Source organism: Hyperolius riggenbachi, chromosome 9, assembly GCF_040937935.1.
Source record: "Hyperolius riggenbachi isolate aHypRig1 chromosome 9, aHypRig1.pri, whole genome shotgun sequence".
Classification (NCBI taxonomy): Eukaryota; Metazoa; Chordata; class Amphibia; order Anura; family Hyperoliidae; genus Hyperolius; species Hyperolius riggenbachi.
Genome location: NC_090654.1, coordinates 259,968,923 through 259,991,492, shown reverse-complemented (window position 1 = coordinate 259,991,492; position 22,570 = coordinate 259,968,923). Strand labels below are relative to the sequence as shown.

The window sequence follows — 22,570 nt, the reverse complement described above, 5'->3', positions numbered from 1 at the left end:
TCCTCTCCAGGCATCTGGCACACAGCTCCCCGAGTCCTCCTGCAGCACATCTCCTGCGCTGACAGGCAGAGTGCAGGGCTACGGCAAGATGGCTGCCGAAGCCCTGTACTAGAGACACAAATAGTCTCCAGTGTAGGGCTTCTTCGGCGGCCATCTTGCCGTAGCCCTGCTCTGCCTGCCGGAGACTATGCAGGCTGCTGGTGGAGCGGGGCTGCGGGGAATGAACTGGCAGACGCTGCGGCCAGTTGAGCACCTTGCTGGGGGGTCCAGAGCAGCGCTCCCCCCACGCACAGTGAGCGGGCCCCAGAGCAGCCCCGGGCGGCCGGCCCCCATGCGGCTGAGAGAGTCGCATCCCCGGTAGGTACGCCGGTGGTGACAGCCTTTCCTCCTCCGGGCCCCTGACTTGCTAGGGGCCCCCCTGCAACTGCAGGGGCTGCAGGGTCTATTCCTACGCCCCTGATTGAGGTCTTGTCAGTCTTTTCAGCTGTTTGAACAATAGCAAACTACTTTTTTTAGTTGTTTCAACTTGTTTCACAACAAAAGCTGTTTAACAATTGTGCTGCATAAAAGACCGCTGTTGAGCGTGTGAATGGTGCATAACAGACAAGTTTGGCAGATAGTTGGGCAGATTGTTGGTAGGTGTGTATAAGCCTTAAGGCGGGTTTATGTGAAACAGGAAATTTGGACACCCTTGTTACTATTGGCCATTAATGGAAATTTGAGTTCTGGAGGCGCCTGATAAAATAGCAGGTGCCAAGGCTCTCTATTTGTAGCTGCAGCCCGCATTTCCATTAATAGTCTATAATAACAAGGGTGTCCAAATTTCCACGGCGCATGAGGGGGGGGGGGCTGGGATATGGTTAGGCATGAGTGGGGAGGCGACAGTTAGGGTTAGGCATTAGGGGGTGGTGGGTGTAGGTTAGGGTTAAGCTTTGTTGAGGGTGTTGGTTAGAGTTAGGCATTGGTGGGGTGGGTAGAGTTAGTTAGGGTTAGGCTTAGTGGGGGCTTCAGTTAGGGTTATGCATTGTGGGGGGGGCTGATCGGGGTTAGGCATTGGTGGGGAGATGGGGGGTTGGTGTCTATTAGGATTAGGCATGGGTGGGTGTCAGTTAGGATTAGGCATCATGGGCGGTCAGTTAGAGTAAAGCAATGTGGGGGGCGATTAGGGTTAAGCCTCGTAGGGGTTCTGTTAGGGTTTGGAACCGAAGGGGAGGTTGGTTAGGGTTAAGCCGAGTACACACTTTCAATTATAATTGGCCAATCACTGACCAATTTTACCACCTTCATGTAGTACCATGTTTCTCTGAAAATAAGACACTACTGTCTTATATTCTTTTTTTCTTGAAAAGATGTGCTAGGTCTTATTTTCGGGGAGGTCTTACATATTTCCCTCTTGCGCATAGCCAGATCCCCTCCCGATTCCCCCACCTCCACTTAACCTCCTGCCGACCCCCTCCTCCAGAAAGTTGCATCCGCTTTCTCTACTGCCCGCAGACACTGGTAATTCAAACCACAGATCAGCGGTAAACTGCTGATTCCCCCACTGCTGCTTGTGGCCCCGTTCTTTACTGCCCGCCGGCATAATTCAAACCGCAGATCAGCGGTAAAGACAGCTAGAATTTCTCTGTAAGGCTTCCTGCACACTGCAAATCCGTTTTGTGATTCCGATTTGCAATTCCGATTTTCCCTGCATACAATCAACAGAAAAAACGCAGCACACAGCAACGATTGAAAATTGGAATCGGATGTGCAGGGAGCCTACAGCGCTTCCGTGTAAAGGAAGTAAACAGAAATGTCACTTCCTGTACACGGAAGCACTGTTACATTGAAACTAGCTGCCTTGACCACAGTTTATCGCTGACCTGCGGTTTAAATTAAGCCCAGTGGGCAGCGGAGAACAGGGCCAGAAGCGGCGGTGGAGGAATCATCAGTTTACCGCGCTGATCTGCAGTTGAGGTATGTCGGCGGGCAGTGGAGAAAGGGGATGAGTCGGAAGGGGTCACCAGGAGGTAGAGTGGTGGCGGGGTGGTTGGATGGTCAGAAGGATGGGACAGGACTTCCACAGCCACTAGGACTTATTTTAGATTCACAAGACAGAAGTCTTTGAAAAATGAAAAATCAAAGATAATAATCTGTGGATAATCTTTTGCATGTGTACAGCATCTTTAGAAAGATCCGTCTTTCAAACCTCCCCGACAAACCTATATGATTAGGTTGTGTAGGTATGGCTCTCATACTACATGGAGGGTGGAAAAATGGTCTTTGATCTTTTATTTTCCAAAGACTTCTATCTCGTGTGTAGCTAGCATTAGGCACCGTTTGGGTCAGTTAGGCATCAGTAAAGGGAGGGCTTGTGTGAGGATAGGGTGAGGTTTATCAATAATAAAATATCAGAAATGTTACAGACATTCTAGCGGCTATTTCCAGTTCCCATGGTGCCCATTTTGCATGTAGTGGCTAATGGATACTGTTGCCATGGTTACAAAGAAGCACAGTTGGAGCTTACTGGCAGTTTTGAAGTTCATAATTGGCTGCAAATGGGAGTGAATATATGTATGTTTCTGTTATTTTCAGAACACTTACATAAAGGCTGGGAAGAAGACAACTTTGCTTGCAGCGTAAGTGTCATTACTTATTCTTAGAATGTTTTTTGTAATGATGATAATGTCAGTGACACTCATGCGTTTACCACAGTGCCCAGTGCGATCAGATGTGTGAAATGCTTGGAGCAAACATTCTGCAGCTTTGTGTAACAGTGTGATAAGAGAGTAGAACCTTGTTGCAAGCCATACATACAAGAACTGTCCTCTGGAGGAGTTGGGTAACAGTAACTAGTGACGGTTTGGGGCCAAGGTTTTACAGACACTTTGCTAGGCTCCAGGCTAAGGATGACATGCAGTGGACAGGGTTACTGAAAACAATGCAGTTTGGGGTCACCTAAAGATCCCTAGTGCAGGGTCTTTAAGCGATGTGGAGGGAGGATCCACGACAAGCATCATCATGATAGATGAGGCGGTCTGTGCCTGAGCCTGATCTAGTTTGTGTATATATAGCTTTCGATTTTTACTACTGTCTTGTATCCAATTCTGTATTTGATCAGAAGGGCCTGATGGCATTTTGAGTTACATCCGACAGTAGCATGCATATTGCTCTTTGTCAGACACATTCCAACATCAGGAGCTGCGAAAAACTCTCCGCTGTCCAACAGTGTATTGGAAGGTGGTTAAAGCAGTTACAGCCATTTATAGACATTTTTAAGATCTGGACAGCATTGAAAGGGATTAGGAATTTTTTTAGCTGCCTCACATTGAAGAAATGTTTCTTCACTTCCTGTCCCAGGGCCCTCCGTGAGGCTTTGTGTCTATATGATAACAGATAGTCACAAAGGAAATGAGGGATAGTAATAAACCTTGTCAGGGATTCTAATGCTAGGTACACATGATGCAATTTTCTGACAGATTTACTGTCAGATCGATTATTTCCAACATGTCAGATCTGATTTCCAATCCATTTTTTTGAACAATTTTTCATAGAAGTGAACAGAAAATCAATCGGAAATCAGAACGGATGTGTTGGAAATAATCTGACAGTAAACCTGTCAGAAAACTGCATTGTGTGTCCCTATGTAGAGCATGACTCTACCCCAGTGTTTCTATCCTTGTCACTCTTGGAGAGATTTTCTACTTCCTGTCTTGACAAGAATCAAAGTAAACCTGTGAGGTTAGAAAAAGAAAAAGTCTGATACCTACCTTAGTACAGGGGATCCTCCAGAGGCTCCTCCCATCTCGCAGTTCTAGGACTGAGGCCCTCAAGGTGCGGCCACACTGTGCCTGCACAGCAGCACGGACCTGCTCGGGCTTCAGGGGGAAAAGCCGAGTATGATCAAGTGCATGTTACAGTGCATGCCCAAGCCGTTTTGCAGAGGGGACAGCGATGGAACGCCCGGTGGAGTAGGATAGAGAAAAGCTCTGGCCTATCCAGAGCTTTCCCTCTATTGAGGTGAGAAACAATTTGGGGCACTTATTTTTCCCTACAGGTGCACTTTAATAGTAATTTTCATAGATCAGTAACATCTGAGAGGTTCTGTCCCCTCACCTCACTACACAAAGCTGAAATCATGAATTGAACCTATTTAACCATTTAAAGAGACTCTGTAACTTGAAAAAGATCCCCTGGGGGGGTACTCACCTTGGGTGGGGGAAGCCTCCGGATCCTAATGAGGCTTCCCACACCGTCCTGCGTCCCACGGGGGTCTCGCTGCAGCCCTCTGAACAGCCGGCGACAGGCCCGACTGTAATTTCAATATTTACCTTTGCAGGCTCCAGCGGGGGCGCTGTGGCTGCATTCGGCTCGGAAATAGACGGAAATACCCGATCTCCGTCGGGTCCGCTCTACTGCGCAGGCGCCGGAGACTTGCGCCTGCGCAGTAGAGCAGACCCGACGGCGATCGGGTATTTCCGCCTACTTCGGAGCCGACAGCCCTCAGAGCGCCTGCGCAGGAGCCAGGAAGGTAAATATTGCGTCACGGCTGTACGGAGGGCTGCAGCGAGACCCCCGAGGGACGCAGGACGGCGTGGGAAGCCTCATTAGGATCCTGAGGCTTCCCCCACCCGAGGTGAGTACCCCCCAGGGGACGTTTTACCGTTACAGATCCTCTTTAAGGACGATGCTAGTTGAAATCTACACCGTTTTGATGCTGTTGTGGCTGCCAGGGCATAGATTTCCGCTCACCGCCACTCTTGCTGATCACATCGCTCACTCACCCTGCTGTCGGTATGACAGCAGAGCTCTGTGAGCCGGTCAGGAGCCAATGAAAGCAGCTCCTGGCCGGCTCACAGGACTCTGCCATCATAGAGACGGCACCATGGGTGGCCTGAGGTTCCCGGCGTGGATGGCAGTTGCAGTGGTTATGTGCGGCGATTCGTCGGTATTCCGCCGTTTATGGTACCAGCGGTCTTTGGTCCTTAAGGGGGCAGAGACTGCTGGTACTTCAGTGGTTAATAAACTGTTACCCAGCAAACTGGAGACTTTAATAGAAGGTTGATCTGTAATGCATTGTGTATGGCAGGATTTCTCTGAGCGGGACCAGGAGATTCTGGATTCTATTGTGGAACTTTTAAAGAAGATTAATCAGAGAGAGGAGAAGGTTGGACATCTGAATCATATTCTGAAGGAGAAGTTCACAGGCCTGGCCTTTCTCCTGCAGGACTCCAAAGGTAGGATGGCTCAGAAGGCATCACTGACTTCTTACACAAACAGCTTGGTTAAAGAGAACCCGGGGTGTGTTTAAAGAATGTTATCTGCATACAGAGGCTGGATCTGCCTATACAGCCCAGCCTCTGTTGCTATCCCAAACCCCACTAAGGTCCCCCTGCACTCTGCAATCCCTCATAAATCACAACCATGCTGTGAGGCTGTGTTTACATCTGTAGTGTCAGTCTCAGCTGCTCCCCCGCCTCCTGCATAGCTCCGGTCCCTGCCCCCGTCCCTGGATGCAGGCGGGGACTGGAGTTCTGCAGGAGGCGGGGAGAGCAGCAGACTGACACTATAGAGATAAACACAGCCAGCTCTGACAAGCTGTTTGTCAGCAGCGTGGCTGTGATTTATGAGGGATTGCAGAGTGCAGGGGAATCTTAGGAGGGTTTGGGATAGCAACAGAGGCTGGGCTGTATAGGCAGATCCAGCCTCTGTATGCAGATAATATTCTTCAAACCCACCTCGGGTTCTCTTTAAGAGGTTAAAGGCCTTGCTTTACATAAAGGTTGGATGACAGTGGGGAGTATGTGTCATCCAGCAGCGTATAAGAGAGATTGCCGCCAGGAGACTTGGACCGCTGATACACTGCTTACCCTGCTGCTGCACAAGTCCCGGCGGTGTTAATTACTATTCCCCCTCCAGGTCCCGGTGAATGGTGGGGAATGATGTAATCCTCCTTCCAGCTATTGCCGGCAGCCAAATTACAGTGTTTGAAAAGCAACTTCAGCTCCGCCTTCTGATGAAGCCGAAATTACTCCCTGTGTGCAGTTATAGCTGCAATTCCTATTACGGTCTATGGTGGCGCCAGGCTGCACCCAAATCTCCTGCGCTCTAATCAACGTGCTCACATCCAGCAAACCCAGATAGTTAGCACTTCTTTGTCATTAAGTACTAAATATCACTTCTTGGCTCCTGACCCTGTCATCGATGTAAGCCAATGGGGATTGGCTCACAGTGATCACAGCGTCATGACCGGATCACAGAGCTCTGCCGTCACTTTGGCGGCAAGGTGAGGGAGCTGCTGCGGGAGCAGAACGGCAATGTTAAAATCTACATCCTGTCAGTAATAAGAGGCCACAAACAGGACGTAGATTTCAACTAGTACAGTACAGAAAAGGTTAAGCTATTTATTTTATGTACGATTGTTTTTACTGTAGCAACAGCAGGTAACAGTTGATATCTTTCGGTCTCTCACTACCACATAAATCCCCCACCTGTACTTTATTTACTGCTTATATCAGTCCTTTATAAGGGATATTGGTGTTTTCCTGATAATAAAAGTCCCTGGATATCCCTATCCCATGCTGTGTTGGTGGCTGGTTCCCGTGGTAATCAGGCCGCAGTTTCCAGTCACCCCTCCAGTATGGATTACAGGGAATGGGGCTCTAGTACTAGAAACTGCAGCACAGTCTACCCAAGAGGCGACACCTGTCACCAGCATGGGACAGTGACACAGAGAGACCAACCAGCATGAAGGGGGCAGACTTATCACATATCACTACATACCTAGAAACTCTGCTGTAATTATATGACTAAAGTAGAAGAGCCTTTTCTGGTGGCCCCCAAAGCTCTCTACAGTTGTTAATTCCATGCGGCCCACAGGCTATAGCTGCGGTGTTGCCACTCTGCCTCCACCTTTGTTTGCCTGTTTATCAGCCACCACTGTAGCAGTAACAGCCACTGATTAGCAGCTGCCACTGTGCCAGCAGCAGTAACAGCCACCGATTAGCAGCCGCCACTGTGCCAGCAGCAGTAACAGCCACTGATTAGCAGCCGCCACTGTGCCAGCAGCAGTAACAGCCACCGATTAGCAGCCGCCACTGTGCCAGCAGCAGTAACAGCCACTCATTAGCAGCCGCCACTATGCCAGCAGCAGTAACAGCCACTGATTAGCAGCCGCCACTGTGCCAGCAGCAGTAACAGCCACCGATTAGCAGCCGCCACTGTGCCAGCAGCAGTAACAGCCACTGATTAGCAGCCGCCACTGTGCCAGCAGCAGTAACAGCCACCGATTAGCAGCCGCCACTGTGCCAGCAGCAGTAACAGCCACCGATTAGCAGCCGCCACTGTGCCAGCAGCAGTAACAGCCACCGATTAGCAGCCGCCACTGTGCCAGCAGCAGTAACAGCCACTGATTAGCAGCCGCCACAGTGCTAACTGCACACAATGGCCTCGATTCATAAACAGCAGTGCGATAACAAAAATCTTGTCGGGAAAATACCGCACTCGGTATTTTCCCGGTCTGTGTGCTAATTCATAAAGATTTCCCCAGCTGCCCTTGGAGGTCGGTAAATTACCGCAGCCCATTGAGCGGTACAGTAGAGCAGTGTCCCGATTCCCTCTTTGCCCTGCAGAAATGAATCACACAGACGGCTCTCTCACTGATGACTCAGACAGATGAGTCACAGTCTTTCCCTGCCTGCAGAAATTACTCTCACAGCCGGCTCTTTCCACTGATGACTCAGACAGATGAGTCACACAGTCTTTCCCTGCCTGCTGAAATGATTCACACAGACGACTCTCCGGCTCTCTCCACAGATGAATCAAACAGACTTTCGGATCTCTGCACTTTGCATTAATCAGAGCTGTCAGAGCTGTCGGTAACTTGTTAAGACCTCACCAGAGGTGTCGGTAACTACCGCCAGGCTTACCGCATGTTCAAGGCTTTATGAATTGACATTTGCTGACAATTTACTGACATGTGTTGTCGGTAACTGCAGCCAAGTCGGTAATTTAGCTCCCTGGTCGGTAATGTCAGCTTTTCATGCGGTAACAGCCTTTATGAATTGACATTTTGCTAAGTGGTCGGTAAAGTCTGCTGTTTTCAGCATTACCGCATGAGGTAATGCTTTATGAATCGAGGCCAATATGTGGATTATTTTCCATGGAAATGTTTTGGCAAAATGTCACAGGCATAGTCGACCTAACAGCAATCAGCAAAAGTTGTGTTTGATTACCCTAGTTTGGCTCCCAGCAATCTCAACGGCTATATGGCCCTTTTTATAGCGAGAGGTTTACTATATAGAGTTTACCATAATGAGATTCCACTGTATAGAGTTCTGCAATAAAAACTTTGTCTCTTTATTTCAGGAAAGAAGGGCGTCCACTGACCCCGCTAATACAGAAGGAGCCCAGCCGGTCTTTCCAGCCACTTTTATTCCTTACTGTCACATCAAACAAAAACAAAGTATATGACAAATCAATGTATAAAAGAAACACAAAATAAAATTCCAATGACTTGCCTTCATGTATCTACAAAACAAGTACAAGTTTCAAATAAATAGATGAATAGTACAAGAACTGAAAAAGACCTTGCATGAAGTATAAAGGATAAACAGAAGGCGCTCTTAGTGTACAGAGGCCAAGCTTTACCTGTGGGAACCCCGCTAAGTAGCAATGGGGCGACTCTGTGAATAATACTAACCTCTGCCTGCTGCAGCCCAAATCTTTTTCACAACAGTTTTCCATAGGCCGATTATTACTGGACACGTCCAATGCAATGCTGGTAAATTCAAGTTTATATGCAAATACAATGTATAGTATGTTCATCTTGGAATTGGGCCACTCAAAAACATTTCCTGACCATTCGGATTTGTTCCATTTCAAGCGCATATAATTTGCATGCCAGCCAGAATTATTACCATGTCAATGACCAGCTCTAGCTGCAGACAAACTTTCATTTTTCCAGTAGATGACACCTAGTGGTAGCAATGGAAACTGCAGGCTTACGGATGCTGGAAGTTTTCAGGAATAGCACTGGTGTGAAGCAATTGCAATGAAGCAGAGTTTCACATTAAAGCAATCTTGAAGTGACATTTTAAAAGTTACTTACCTCAGTAGTGAGATGCTTCTAGGTGGTCTACAGGCTTCCCGGACCCCCTTACAGCCCACTCTTCCAGCGCAGAGCCCCTCTATAGGGATAGGTTATTCTGTGGACGAGCACCTCCGGACTGGGCATGTGCAAGTCAGGCGTGTGCATGGCCAGTGAAGGAAGCGCTTATGCATAGAGAAATAAATCTAGGCACGAGTCCAATGGGCATGCTCAGAACTTACCTGCACATTAGGCCTGAACGACTTTAGGAAAAAAATGAATTGAGCGATTTCTGTCCGAAATCAAGATTTTGATTCGATTTACGATTTCCTTCAAATCAAGCTTTGTTCCCCTCTGTGCCTCTTAGTCCCCCTCTCTCTCTCTTTGTGCAACCCCTGGGACTCACTCTGCGCCCCTCTGTCCCCCGAACTGCAGCTGTGCCGGGCATACCTTCCAGCACGAGTCCAGCGATGCCCGTCTATCCACTTAGCCTCCTGCAGACTCTAATGCACAGCATACTTCCTGTATGTCAAGTGACCAGGAAGTATGTCGTGCACAAGAGCTGGCAGACGGCGAGAGAGGATGGAAAGCGTTCGACTCCTGCCAGAAGGTATGTCCACCACTGCCGATGCTGTGGGCTGCACACGCTGAGACCTGGGGGAAGTTTAAAGCCGCTTCCTCGAATTTCCCCCATGTGGAAATAACGTCATCACAGACATCGCCACTTTGACGATTCTGAAATTGTAAGCTTGGTGATCACGATTTCAATTTATCTTTCAGGCCTACTGCACATGCCCAGTCCGTTTACACCAATCCATGGCCAGAGGATAAAGAGGGACACAGTGCTAGAATGGTGGGCTGCAAGAGCTTCTGGGAAGCCTTAAAACCATCCAGTGGCTCCCCACAAACACTTTTACCCCTCCCTCCACTCTGGTTCACACGGGCGTTTTTAGCAGGTGACAAAAGCGGCGTTAAACGGCAGTCGGCGTCGTTTGTGTATATGCTGTGATAGATCCCGTTGTGGCATCCTGTTTGGGCTGCAGTTGTGCATTTCAAACTCCCCTATCCTCTAAACAGGAACCGATGCTGAACGCTTTTCTGCTCGGTAGCATTGCCTAAACGTGCTGTCACCAGCCGTCCCATAGAGCTTATCTGAACCAGCCCTTAAAGGGAACCTAAGGTGGGAGGGGTATTGAGACAGACATGTTCTTTCCTTTTAAATAATGCACATTGCCTGGCTGTCCTGCGGATCCTCTGCCTCTAACACTTTTAGCCAAAGACACTGACCAAGCATGCTGATCAGATGTCTATAACAAATCTGACAAGAGTAGCTGCATGCTTGTTTCAGGTGTGCGATTCAGACCCTACTGAACACAAGAATTGGCAGGACTGGTATTGTTTAAAAGGAAATAAATATGGCAGCTTTCATAGGTCTCACACTTGCAGACTCTGCAGCTGAGAGGTCCCACTCAGACATCACCCCCTTCCCATCCTGATCTTATACTGATCATAAGACTGACAGAATGCGGATAACACAGAGTCCCAGTCCACAGTAAGCAGGAATGTAAACTACTACAGGGCTTGTATGTCTGATAACTCTACACACAGCCAGGAATCAGGAGGCAGCACAGCCAATCAGCATGCAGTCACAGCGGAGGATACCCGGAGTAACAAAGCCTGACACACGGGACACTCAACTACAGGGCTATCCTCCCACAAAATAAATCCATAAACAAAGTACTCTTCTCACAAAAAAGCTTGCCCAATCGTCATTTAAATGCAGGTCAAAAGGTTATGATCACCATGTGCAGCAGTTATCTGCATTATAAAACAAAAAAAATGAATACTGTACTTCTATTTTCTGCTACTGCTTTCCATAAAAGGGGGTGGTGTTTTCAGTTTTTCAGCAGTATTCCTTGTCACCTGAAGTGAGAGGGATGTGGAGGCTACCATATTTAATTTTGCTTAAAGGATACTACAGCCGAAAGGCTGCAGAGAGATAAAACCTGCATTGTATAGGTAAAGAAAAGGACATACTCACTGCTCCCCTCGCTCCCTGCCGTTGGGTCCTGCTCGTCAGCCACAGCTCCCGGTATTGGCCGACTCTCCTGACCCGGACATACTGCGCCGCACATGCGCAGTATGTCCTGTAATGTTCGCTTCTGGCGTTGCATCATGACGCCAGAAGTACGGACACTCCCCCGCCTCCTGCGTGTGCGCTCCAGCGGCTCCACTATGCTAGCTTTATAGTGGAGCCGCTGGAGCGCACACGCAGGAGGCGGGGGAGTGTCCGTACTTCTGGCGTCATGATGCGACGCCAGAAGCGAAGATTACAGGACATACTGCGCAGTATGTCCGGGTCAGGAGAGTCGGCCAGTACCGGGAGCTGTGGCTGACGAGCAGGACCCAACGGCAGGGAGCGAGGGGAGCGGTGAGTATGTCCTTTTCTTTACCTATACAATGCAGGTTTTATCTCTCTGCAGCCAGTATCCTTTAAATACCAGTTGCCTGGCTCTCCTGCTGATCCTCTGCCTCTAATACTTATAGCCATAGGCCCTGAACAAACATGCAGCAGATCAGATGTTTCTGACTCAAGTCCGACTGGATTAGCTGCATGCTTGTTCCAGGTGTGTGATTCAGATGCTACTGCAGCCGAAAAAATCAGCAGGACAGCCAAGCAGCTGGTATTGTTTAAAAGGAAATAAATATGGCCGGCTCCATATAGCGCTCAATTCAGGTCTCCTTTAAGAATCAGCCTGGAGACTGCTGCTTACAGATCGGACTCAGACGTTTTCCCTGGTTGAGCAGAGGGTGATGATGTCATCACCGTAACCTCCTTTCAGTGCTGCTGAAAAGGCACACTCATCCGCACACAGTGCATCATGGGAGGCCCGCTTTTATACTGCTTATGAGGTAGTGGAGTAGTGAAAGATAGTTACATTTTACATGACAGGTTGGTAAATGAAGATACTGGTGTTCAGGTTTGACAATGGCTTTCCCTTAGCCACCGGCAGAGCACAAAGGACTACGGTCAACAAGGCCTCTGCATCAACCCCTTGCTTAGCGAAGTTCCCCTTAATCCCTGAACATGTTTTAAGCTTTAAAACAAAGTAGCCGGCCGACTTTTGATCGCTGTTTAAATCCCAGCATGCTCTTCTCCATACTTCTAAGCACTTTTTTGTTTTTGGCATTAAGTCATTAGGACACAAAGCTTGCGATCTACAGGAATAATAATTCAAACAGAAAACTGCTAAATTATACTAGTGGGGGCACCAGCTGTATGGGCGTTCTCTATGAAGAGGCAGCACAGGGTTATCTTGTTTCACAGAGCTTATTGGCTAGGAGGCAGCTGATAAACCGCATTCTCGTTGTTTGCTTGGCCAGCCCACAAAATGCCTGATTCCACCCGCTGAAGGTAATGGTACGTTCCTGGGATGTGTGAAGTGCTGGTCCAGCATACCAAATGGTTCAACCCGCTGGGTAGGCACCAAGTGTGCTTGAAACGCGCCCCGACATGCTGATGAGTTTAAGTCATTTGTCTTAGTGCCATAGCTTTCTAGGCAGCCTTCTGTGTTAATGTCCGCTGCCTTCCTCCAGATGTATCCGTGCCGGGTCTGTGAATTTGGCAGTCAGCAGGTAGAACAGGGTCGGCCCCGGGACCAAGGCCAGAAGAGGTAAGTCCCGCTCTAGCTTGTCAAGCCTGGAGATGGAGATAATCCCATAGGCATGCATTAGCCAGTGGCTGAAGAGCACAACCAGTCTTTTCTTCTTTACCAGTAGATGCTTAAAGGACTAGAAAGAAAGACAAATGTATCAGAGTGATTTTATTCTAATGAACAAGAAAAAATAAAGCTACATAAGAGGAAGAACATTTTTTTTTTTCATGAAGACATCAAAGCCTTTTCAAGGTTCATAACCATATTGGTCACGAAATATTCAAATAAAAAACAAGGTGGTTTAAACTGGGATTCTACTCCCAAAACTAAAAAATTTGAGCAATTACTTTTAGTTACATAAAACAACATTTGAAAGCATTTTCACACATTCTCTGCATGTAAAAACGTATACTTTTACTGCAGTGAACAGTACAAGATAGCTCATCTCTGTCTCATCGGCAATGGCAGAAGACACTCTTCTGCCTCCCTCTCCCTACCTACTCCCCTCTGCTGAACAGACGCATCGAATTGACAACAGCTGAGTCACTTCAGAAGAAACAGAGGGGGGCAGAGTGAAGACACATGCCTCATAGAGCTTCAGCCAGCAATGATTACATTTGCCAATGAGCTATAGAGATAAGCCATCATGCACTGCTCTCTGCAGTAAAAGTATAGATTTTTCACACAGGGAATGTGTGGGATTGCTTTCAAATGTTCTTCTATGTAACAGTAGTTAGTGAATTTTTAGTTTAGGGAGCATAATGCCACTTTAAAGTGAACCTGAAGTGGAAAAAGAAAATAGTTCTACACCTCAACGTTTGGAAGCCTCTGGATGGTCCAGAGATTTCCTCAATTCTCTTGTAGCACACAGTTACATCACTGGGTCCCTCTAAGCATATTCAACCTGGGCAACCCTGAATATGCCGTTGTGGCCATGGTCATGTCCATGTACAATCCCGACTATACTGAGCAAGCGCAATTGTGGTCCAAGCATGCTCAATAGCGGTTCTTTGTTCGGGCTAGGTGGAAATAGCTGAGCCCAATTGTATCCGCTCTACTGCACAGGCGCAAAAGGACTCACATTTCATAAAACAATACAGACAAATAAGTGACAGCGCTCAAGGATGCATCCGAACTGCAAGCCTACAGAGGCAATGCAAAGCCCCTCTGGAACTAAATACATGCCTTGAATGCAAAACAGATGCAAATTATGTGCTAATTCTAATATAAAAAATTTTGAAAGTGAATTTGAAGCAGTGAATGCAGCTGGCCACTAGTATACTTACATTGAACTTGCATAGCGGGAAACCTGGCAGCGCTTTCAAACAAAACTTATACCTGAATGATTTATGTGCATTGATGTGCGGAACCCCAACAACTGGACTACATCACACACCTAGCACTCACTACAGGCAAAAGGGGGGTGAACTTACCGAGGGGGTAAGTCACTGCCGTGGGGAAGTCTATTAGGTAATAATCTGTGCACATATCACTGAAGCTAACATCCCCTTTGCCTGTAGTGAGTGCTGGGTGTGTAATGCAGTCCAGTGGGGCTCTGCACATCAATGCAGATAAATCTGCAGTAGGAGATTGCTCCATAATCAGCTCAGCAACTTCAGGAAAGATTGTTTTTCTAGATCGTCATGTGTACTACTATCGTGAGGATAACAGTGGCACATTGTACATAGTGACATGTCAAATTCCATGCTTACCTCTATCTCTGAAGCAGACATGTACACAGCCAGAGTTATTAGTGACAATACCAGAATGATGTATGGAAAGGCATAATCTGGAGAGGCGAGAAGAGAAAGTCTATTAGATAATAAAGAAATCCACTTTATACAATGTGCATCTAGCTGGATAATCACTGCTAGCTGGTAAGTGAAGTAGCACTAGGGGATATTCTAGGAAGTGCTGGAAAGACACTAACTAATGACACAAACAGGCCGAGCTGTACCACTCTCTGCTAGAATTACTAATGCCAATACAAAGCATCCTCAGCAGCTCTACTTATATATTGGTACAAAGAGACCCCCAGTATCTGGCACAGGCGAGATACTGTCCTATGCTTTAAATCTTTAGACTGTAAGGGCCCATTCACACTAGAAGCGCTTTTCTGAGCGTTTTGCGATTGAGCAGTTTTTAAAAATCGCTCCCATTCACTTTCATTAAAATCGCGGTAAAAACAATTTCCACGATTTTAATGAAAGTGAATCGGAGCGATTTTAACCATTTCAGCCCGCGGGGATTTTTCACCTTATGCATCAGAGCAATTTTCACCTCCCATTCATTCGCTAATAACTTTAGCACTACTTATCACAAAGAATTGATCTAGATCTTGTTTTTTCCGCCACTAATTAGGCTTTCTTTGGGTGGTACATTTTGCTAAGAATTATTTTTTTATAAATGCATTTTAACAGGATTAATAAGAAAAAAAATGGGAAAAAGTCATTATTTTCTCAGTTTTCGTCCATTATAGCTTTAAAGAGACTCTGTAACAAAATGTTGAGCCTTATTTCTTCTATCCTATAAGTTCCTATACCTGTTCTAATGTGCTCTGGCATACTGCAGCCTTTTCTAGTTGCACTGTCTCTGTAATAAATCTTATCTTCTTTCCTCTGTCGGCTCTGTCGGGCTCAGGCTGGAATGTGTGGAATGTGCAGCACTGCTTGTCATTGGCAGAAGCTATACACACCCTCTCCAAGCTCTGCATGAGTCACACAGTGAGCTGTTCTCAGCATATCACACTAGTTAGCAGCCATGTTTTTTTGTTTGTAAACACTGCCTATGACTGGCATTTACAAGCCAGGATTGCAGCAGGGAGTGGCAGAAACAGCACAGAGGGGCCTAGGAGAACATAAGGAATAGAATGGTATGCTTTTTTTGTAAGAATTTTACAGTACATATTCTCTTTAAAATAATCTACGCTACCATAATTAAAACCTATGTATTTTATTTGCCTGTTTGTCTCGGTTATTTATGTATTTATTGTATTTATAAAGCGCCAACATATTACGCAGCGCTGACACCATTTAAATTTTGACCCCATCACAATGTATGGCGCCAATATTTTATTTGGAAATAAAGGTGCATTTTTTCCGTTTTGCGTCCACGATTTACAAGCTTATAATTTAGAAAATGTTCGTAGTATACCCCCTTCAAATGCATATTTAAAAAGTTCAGACCCTTAGGTAACTATTTATGTTTTTTGTTTTTTTATTGTACATTTTTTTTCCATTAAAAATTGTATTTGGGTAATATTTTGGTGTGGGAAATAAACAGTACATTTTTAATGTTATTATATGTGTAAATTGTAATGTAAAAAATATGTAGATGTAGTTTTACTATTTGCCCACAAGATGGCCACCTCAAGTTTATTTTTTTTCTCCTTGCGCTTCTCGCTAACCGGAAGCACAAGGAGGGCGCGGAAAATTTTATTTGCAGAAAGACTGAAGCCTCTAGTAAGAGCGCTTCGGTTTTTCTGCTGGGGACACGGATCGGTGATCGGGAACCATGTTCCTGTTCACTGATCCCAGGGCTACCGGGGGACACCACGGGGGCGCGATCGCACACGGCACCGCAGCAGAGCAGCCTCCTGGACGTGAGCATCCTGTCTGGGCAGCAGAAAGAGTTAAAAAACGCTAATCAATTGCAAAACGCTCAAAAAAAAGCTTCTAGTGTGAATGGGCCCTAAGGCCTTGTGGCCAGTGGTCTCCTCCCCTTTTATCTCACAATGATGTGCAATATGTGTGCATACCTCCCACCCCTGTGTAAAAATATGTAGTTAAAGTGGACCTGAAGTCTTGCACAGGACAGAAGGAAAAACAGAGAAAAATGCACTCTGTATGTATTTAGAGAGTTTTGCCTGTTTAATTCCCCCTCATCTGTGGCTAATCACGAGTTGTAATTTGATCTCTCATCTGTGTCAGCTGACTGCCACGGCAGATAAGCTCATTTGAAAGCACAGGATGTTTACAATATGTCTGCTTCCATGAATCAGGAAGTAGAAACAGTGCAGATGTATATTAGGATATGTTTCATCTGTAATAAAGAAATGTTTTTTGTTTAACAGTTATCTTCTGAGTTCAGGTCCACTTTAATTTGTTCATTGCATTAGCGGTTATCCACTCTTATTGTTATACCCTGTATGCTGTTGTACAGCGCCACGGAAGATGCTGGCGCTATATAAATCAACAATAATAATTTCCTGGCAAAGCTGCATATATGATAGACATTCTGTTCAAGTTCTGAATAATTTCACAGCACTACACAAAGCATTAGCATTCGTCACGAGTTTACTTACACAGCAGTCCGCCTCCCACTGCCTGGATGAGCGACAGGATTGGAAAGAAATACAGAGCTGCGTAGATACTTTTGAAGCGATCGGACTTGCCCAGCCCACAGGCGATCTTCTTTATCAGCAGAGGCCTCAGCAGCATCATCAACACCAGGCAGAAGGCGTAATAAATAAAGACAATCGTGTATCTGCAGGAAACAGCAAGATGATGTCAGACAAGCCCCAGCTTCCTAACAGGTCTTCTGTGCTGACTGCACTTACACTCAATACACCTCCACTGGGGGTGGGCAAACCCGAGAAATCCAATCATTGAGTCATGCTGCCAGCAGGAGATAATACGTGTGCATATGTCCAAGCCTTGATGGGAACCCCAGGTGAGAGACATATAGAGGCTGCCATATTTATTGCCTTTTAAACAATGCACATTGCCTGGCTGTCTTGCTGTTCCTCTAATACTTTTAGCCATTGACCCTGAACAAGCATGCTTGTTTCATGTGCGTAATTCAGACACCACTGACCAGGAAGATCAGCAGGACAGCCAGGCAACTGGTATTTTTAAAAGGAAATAAATATGGTAGCCTTTGTATCTCTCTCACCTTCGGTTCCTTTTAAAGCAAGCAGAGCACCTCTATGTAAACATTTTTAAAAACGAACCTCCCTCTACAAGGGACGTTCATAAATGATGCTTTGTGGGGGAACCGTTTAACTTACCATAGCCCATGTATACAAGGGCAACCATATTGTCAATGCTGTAATTCAAAGTGTCTGCGATGTCCAGTGCATCCCAGGATGCTAGTGCATGCTGAGAGATGTAGTGTCCCGACCACTAGTGCATGTCAAGAGAAGTAGTCATTACATCTCCAGGCCAGGAGATGTTAAGACCACAATGACAACTTCTTAAGACATGCACTAGCGGCTGGGGACGCTAAATCTCCCAGCATGCACCAGCGGCCGGGGACGCTAAATCTCCCAGCATGCACCAGCGGCCGGGGACGCTACATCTCCCAGCATGCACCAGCGGCCGGGGACGCTACATCTCCCAGCATACACCAATGGCTGGGGACGCTACATCTCCTGGCATGCACCAGCGGCCGGGGGCGCCACATCTCCCAGCATGCACCAGCGGCCTGGGACGCTACATCTCCCAGCATACACCAATGGCTGGGGACGCTACATCTCCTGGCATGCACCAGCGGCCGGGGGCGCCAAATCTCCTGGCATGCACCAGCGGCGCCACATCTCCCAGCATGCACCAGCGGCCGGGGACGCTACATCTCCCAGCATGCACCAGCGGCTGGGGACGCTACATCTCCCAGCATACACCAATGGCTGGGGACGCTACATCTCCTGGCATGCACCAGCGGCTGGGGGCGCCACATCTCCCGGCATGCACCAGCGGCCGGGGACGCTACATCTCCCAGCATGCACCAGCGGCCGGGGACGCTACATCTCTCAGCATGCACCAGCGTCCGGGGACGCTACATCTCCCAGCATGCACCAGCGGCCGGGGACGCTACATCTCCCAGCATGCACCAGTGGCCAGGGATGCGCTGGACATTGCGGTCACCTTGAACAGCGACACTGACCACAGTAAGATGGATGCCCTTCTATAGAGCAGCCTCCCTTAGGTAAATTAATTACATTCCCACAAAGCACACATCCCCTAGGAGGAAGTCAGTTTTAAATAGGTAAGAGTTGCTCAGGAGAAGAATCTGAGGTAATCCTACAACTTGCTGAATAGACTCCACCTACTTCCTGGGATCTCTCCTGAAATAGCTGCAGGTCAGGCCTGCTAGTCCTGCTATTCCAGCTATAGGTAAGGCAGCACAATAAGATTGCAGACTTATTGGCATTGTAAACTCAATGTACGGTAAACAGCTGGCAATTAGTGATGCTCATTAGGAGTAGCTAAAATTCTTTTACACTTCAGCTCGTATCCAGCTTTGATGTTGTTTAATCAATGAGTCATTGCAATAAAACTACAAAAACTTGTAACTGTCCTACAGCCCGGAGTGTCTTATATGCCGAATTATACGGTATTTTGTGCAATGATGACATATACAAACATTTGTACTAAAGTAGACTTTAAACTACCCTTTAAGGCTACGTTTCAACTGTAGTGTGTAATTTTTTCGCATCCCGAAAAAAAAAAAAAAAAAATCATATGCAATTTTTCTGGTTGGTGAAAATTCGCATGTAAATTAGGATGCATTTTTAGGCAAATATCCATACGCCAAAATTTGCATTAGTCAAATTTAACTTAATCTGCCTAGTAACAGCTTAGCCATGAGTGCTGACAACTTACTGTAATCATGCATTTAATGTGAAAATTTGCATTGCCATCTGATGCCATTGCAAAGCATTATACGCGAATCATGGCCGATACATGCAACATATCCAAAAAAATAAGCAGGACCTGATTTTTCCGCATACGAACGCTTAGGAAAAATTGCATTAAATAGAACAGCCCCATTCCCTACCATTTGTTGCTAAACTAATGCAAATTTTCTATGCAAAAAATCTAATACAAAATGCACAAGTAGAAACCCGGCCTTTAGCCTGTGCTATAAAGAGCTGGTGTAGAGTGCCCATACACTACTTGATTCTTTGGCATCATTTCTAGCCGATCATCGAATCTGGCAGATATCGATGCTGCAACATAGTCACCTAATCTCCAGACATCAAACTGTGACAGCGCTCAAGGCTGCAACTGAAATTAAAGCCAACAGAGGCATGCAGAGCCCCACAGGAGCTAAATACATGCCTTGAATGCAAATCAGATGCAAATTATGCGGGGGAAGTCTAGTAGGGAATAATTTGTGCACATATTATTTTACTGAAGCTAATGCCCTCCTTTGCTGTACCTATTTTTAATGCATGTGTAATTTTGTCCATATTCTGGAGCTCTGCACATCTTTGTAGGTAGCTAATTCGAGTATAGCCTCTGTCTGGAAGCGCTGTCAATTTCTCCTGCTATACATAGTCATCCGATCGACTGTTTTAATAGGTCAGGAATCAGTTGAAAGGATTGATCAGGCATGCTGGAAAATCTCGGTCGCAAGGGCTCAGTTAGGTGCGCAGCGGTAATGGCCTTGATTTCCTAATGACCGACTGACCCCTGTCCGGACTCCTCCCAAGTGTATGTTTGATCCTCGGGCCTGTAGTAAGTTTTGAATGCTCACCCATCACACCGGCGCATCTCCTCACCGCCTCCGGTGTCCCGCTTCTTTTTGAATTGTCACCGCCAGCATCGCTAGGATGATATTCAATACATTTTATGTTGAAATTGACTGGAAACCTGTCTGCAGTGTGTGGGCAGGCAACAGATCCCCAAGCAGATCATTTTGGGGCGCGCTCTTCCCTGCGCTGTGCCTAACATGGGCGCTGCCACAGACATAATGTTATTATATCTATGGCCACGCAACAGTGTGATTCCGGGTGGCGGCGATCACTGGACCCTGAATAACTTCTCCCTCCAAGTCGCTACGACTCGCAGGGTAAATAGTAATTAATGCCGCCTGGAATTTGAGTGCCAGCAGTGTGTTGAAACGCCGTGTACGCATAGATCCCTCTCTGATCAGATTCAAGAGGGATCTATCTGATGGCCGATCTGGTGTATGGGTACCTTAATGATGTCAGTGCTGAACATTCAGATTGGATTACAGGTCACTGCACGGTCCACTACATGCGCAGATAGAGGGCTCCGGCATACTTACAGAGGGTAGACGGCCTCCTGTGTGCAGTGCACAGTGTTGACGTAGTCCGGGCTGGGATTATACAGCATTGTGTACCAATCAGAAAGCTTCTCCACCCCGCAGGAGCGAATACGCAGCTGTCCAATGGGTTCGCTGACCACTAAGGTCGTTAGTGCAGCTACTGTGCATTCAAACAAGGCCGTGACATGCTGGAAAAATGCACTGGAACTAAACAGAAAGCAGCCGGTTACTATAACACAATCATCCAAATGGGAAGATAAAACCATCTCTGCTTCAATTCATGTTATCATCATCTTCGAAATCTTATAATAGGTCATGTAAAAGTACATTTTTTAGACAAAACAGTTTACATTTATCTAAGCTATATTTTACAAAAGGATATTTAATTTCAAGGGGCACTTAAATCTCACTTAAAGAGGAACTCCAGTGAAAATAACATAAATAATGTAAAAATTAAGCACTTTTTATGTATAAATAATATAGTCAGTGTTTGCTCATTGTAAAAGCTTTCCTCTCCCTGATCTACATTCTGACATTTATCACATGGTGACATTTTTACTGTTTGCAGGTGATGTCAGTGGAAGGGGAAGCTGCTTGTGTTTTTGGCAGTTGGATAAAGCTGTTATTTCCCTCAATGCAACAAGGCTCCCACAGTGTGATGTCAGAAGCATGGTCCTGACATCACACTGTGGGAGGGGTTTGACCACAATATCAGCCATACAGAGACCCCTGATGATCCGTTTGTGAAAATGAAAAGATTTCTCATGGGAAAGCTACTGATTGGGATGAAGTTCAATTCTTGGTAACAGTTTCTCTGTAAATATGCTTCTCCAGTTTTATCATTCAGTATCTGACAGGTGCTGGAGGGGATATGGCGAGGACTAGTGATGACCAGGAATTTCACTTTGTTATTCGCAATGATGATGCAAAATTTTGGGATAAATCATATAAATTTTGTTAGTAATAGTAATTAACCACTTGCCGACCGCACACTCATAACGTGCGTCGGCAAAGTGGCAGCTGCAGGACCAGCGACGCAGTACTGCGTCGCCAGCTGCAGCCTAATTAATCAGGAAGCAGCCGCTCGTACGAGCGGCTGCTTCCTGTCAAATCACGGCGGGGGGCTCCGTGAATAGCCTGCGGGCCGCCGATGGCGGCTCGCAGGCTAGATGTAAACACAAGCGGAAATAATCCGCTTTGTTTACATTTGTACGGCGCTGCTGCGCAGCAGCGCCGTAAGGCAGATCGGCGATCCCCGGCCAATCAGCGGCCGGGGATCGCCGCCATGTGACAGACCACATCCTGTCACTGGCTGCACAGGACGGATAGCGTCCTGTGCAGCCCGGAACACCAGGGGGAGGCAGCAGGTAGGAGAGGGAGGGGGAATTTCGCCGCGGAGGGGGGCTTTGAGGTGCCCCCCCCGCCACCCACAGCAGGCAGGAGAGATCAGACCCCCCCCAGCACATCATCCCCATAGGGGGGAAAAAAGGGGGGCAATCTGATCTCCCTGCCTGCACCCTGATCTGTGCTGGGGGCTGCAGAGCCCACCCAGCACAGATCAATCAAACCAGCGCTGGTCCTTAAGGGGGGGTAAAGGGTGGGTCATCAAGTGGTTAAGTAACCATGATTTCACATAATTTTCCAGGGCTGTGGAGTCGGTACAAAAATCATCAGACTCAGACTCCTCAGTTTATTAAACCACTGACTCCGGGTACCCAAAATTGATTTCGACAATAAAACTCCTTAAAGGAATACTGAAGAGGAGTGGGGGGGGGGGGGGGTTTGAACTTACCAGGGGCTTCTAATGGTCCCCCGCAGACATCCTGTGCCTGCG

The 22,570-nt window shown here is 46.9% G+C and overlaps 2 protein-coding genes across 4 annotated transcripts in view; one reads left to right on the top strand and one right to left on the bottom strand.

Moving 5' to 3' along the window:
- Positions 1-8,519, top strand: part of CCDC175 (coiled-coil domain containing 175) — a 62,332-nt gene extending 53,813 nt beyond the window's left edge. For both annotated transcript variants that reach the window (XM_068254419.1, XM_068254418.1), the window contains exons 18-20: positions 2,575-2,618; positions 5,069-5,216; positions 8,347-8,519. In XM_068254419.1, the coding sequence (XP_068110520.1) occupies positions 2,575-2,618; positions 5,069-5,216; positions 8,347-8,366 (212 nt within the window). In that variant the 3' untranslated portion in view covers positions 8,367-8,519. The remainder of the gene's footprint in view (positions 1-2,574; positions 2,619-5,068; positions 5,217-8,346) is intronic.
- Positions 8,520-11,524: 3,005 nt separating this feature from the next.
- JKAMP (JNK1/MAPK8 associated membrane protein) overlaps positions 11,525-22,570 on the bottom strand; it is a 52,879-nt gene continuing 41,833 nt past the window's right edge. For both annotated transcript variants that reach the window (XM_068254417.1, XM_068254416.1), the window contains 4 exons: positions 20,737-20,943; positions 17,027-17,208; positions 14,436-14,512; positions 11,525-12,859 (listed from right to left, as the gene is read on the bottom strand). In XM_068254417.1, coding sequence (XP_068110518.1) covers positions 12,641-12,859; positions 14,436-14,512; positions 17,027-17,208; positions 20,737-20,943 — 685 coding nt within the window. In that variant the 3' untranslated portion in view covers positions 11,525-12,640. The remainder of the gene's footprint in view (positions 12,860-14,435; positions 14,513-17,026; positions 17,209-20,736; positions 20,944-22,570) is intronic.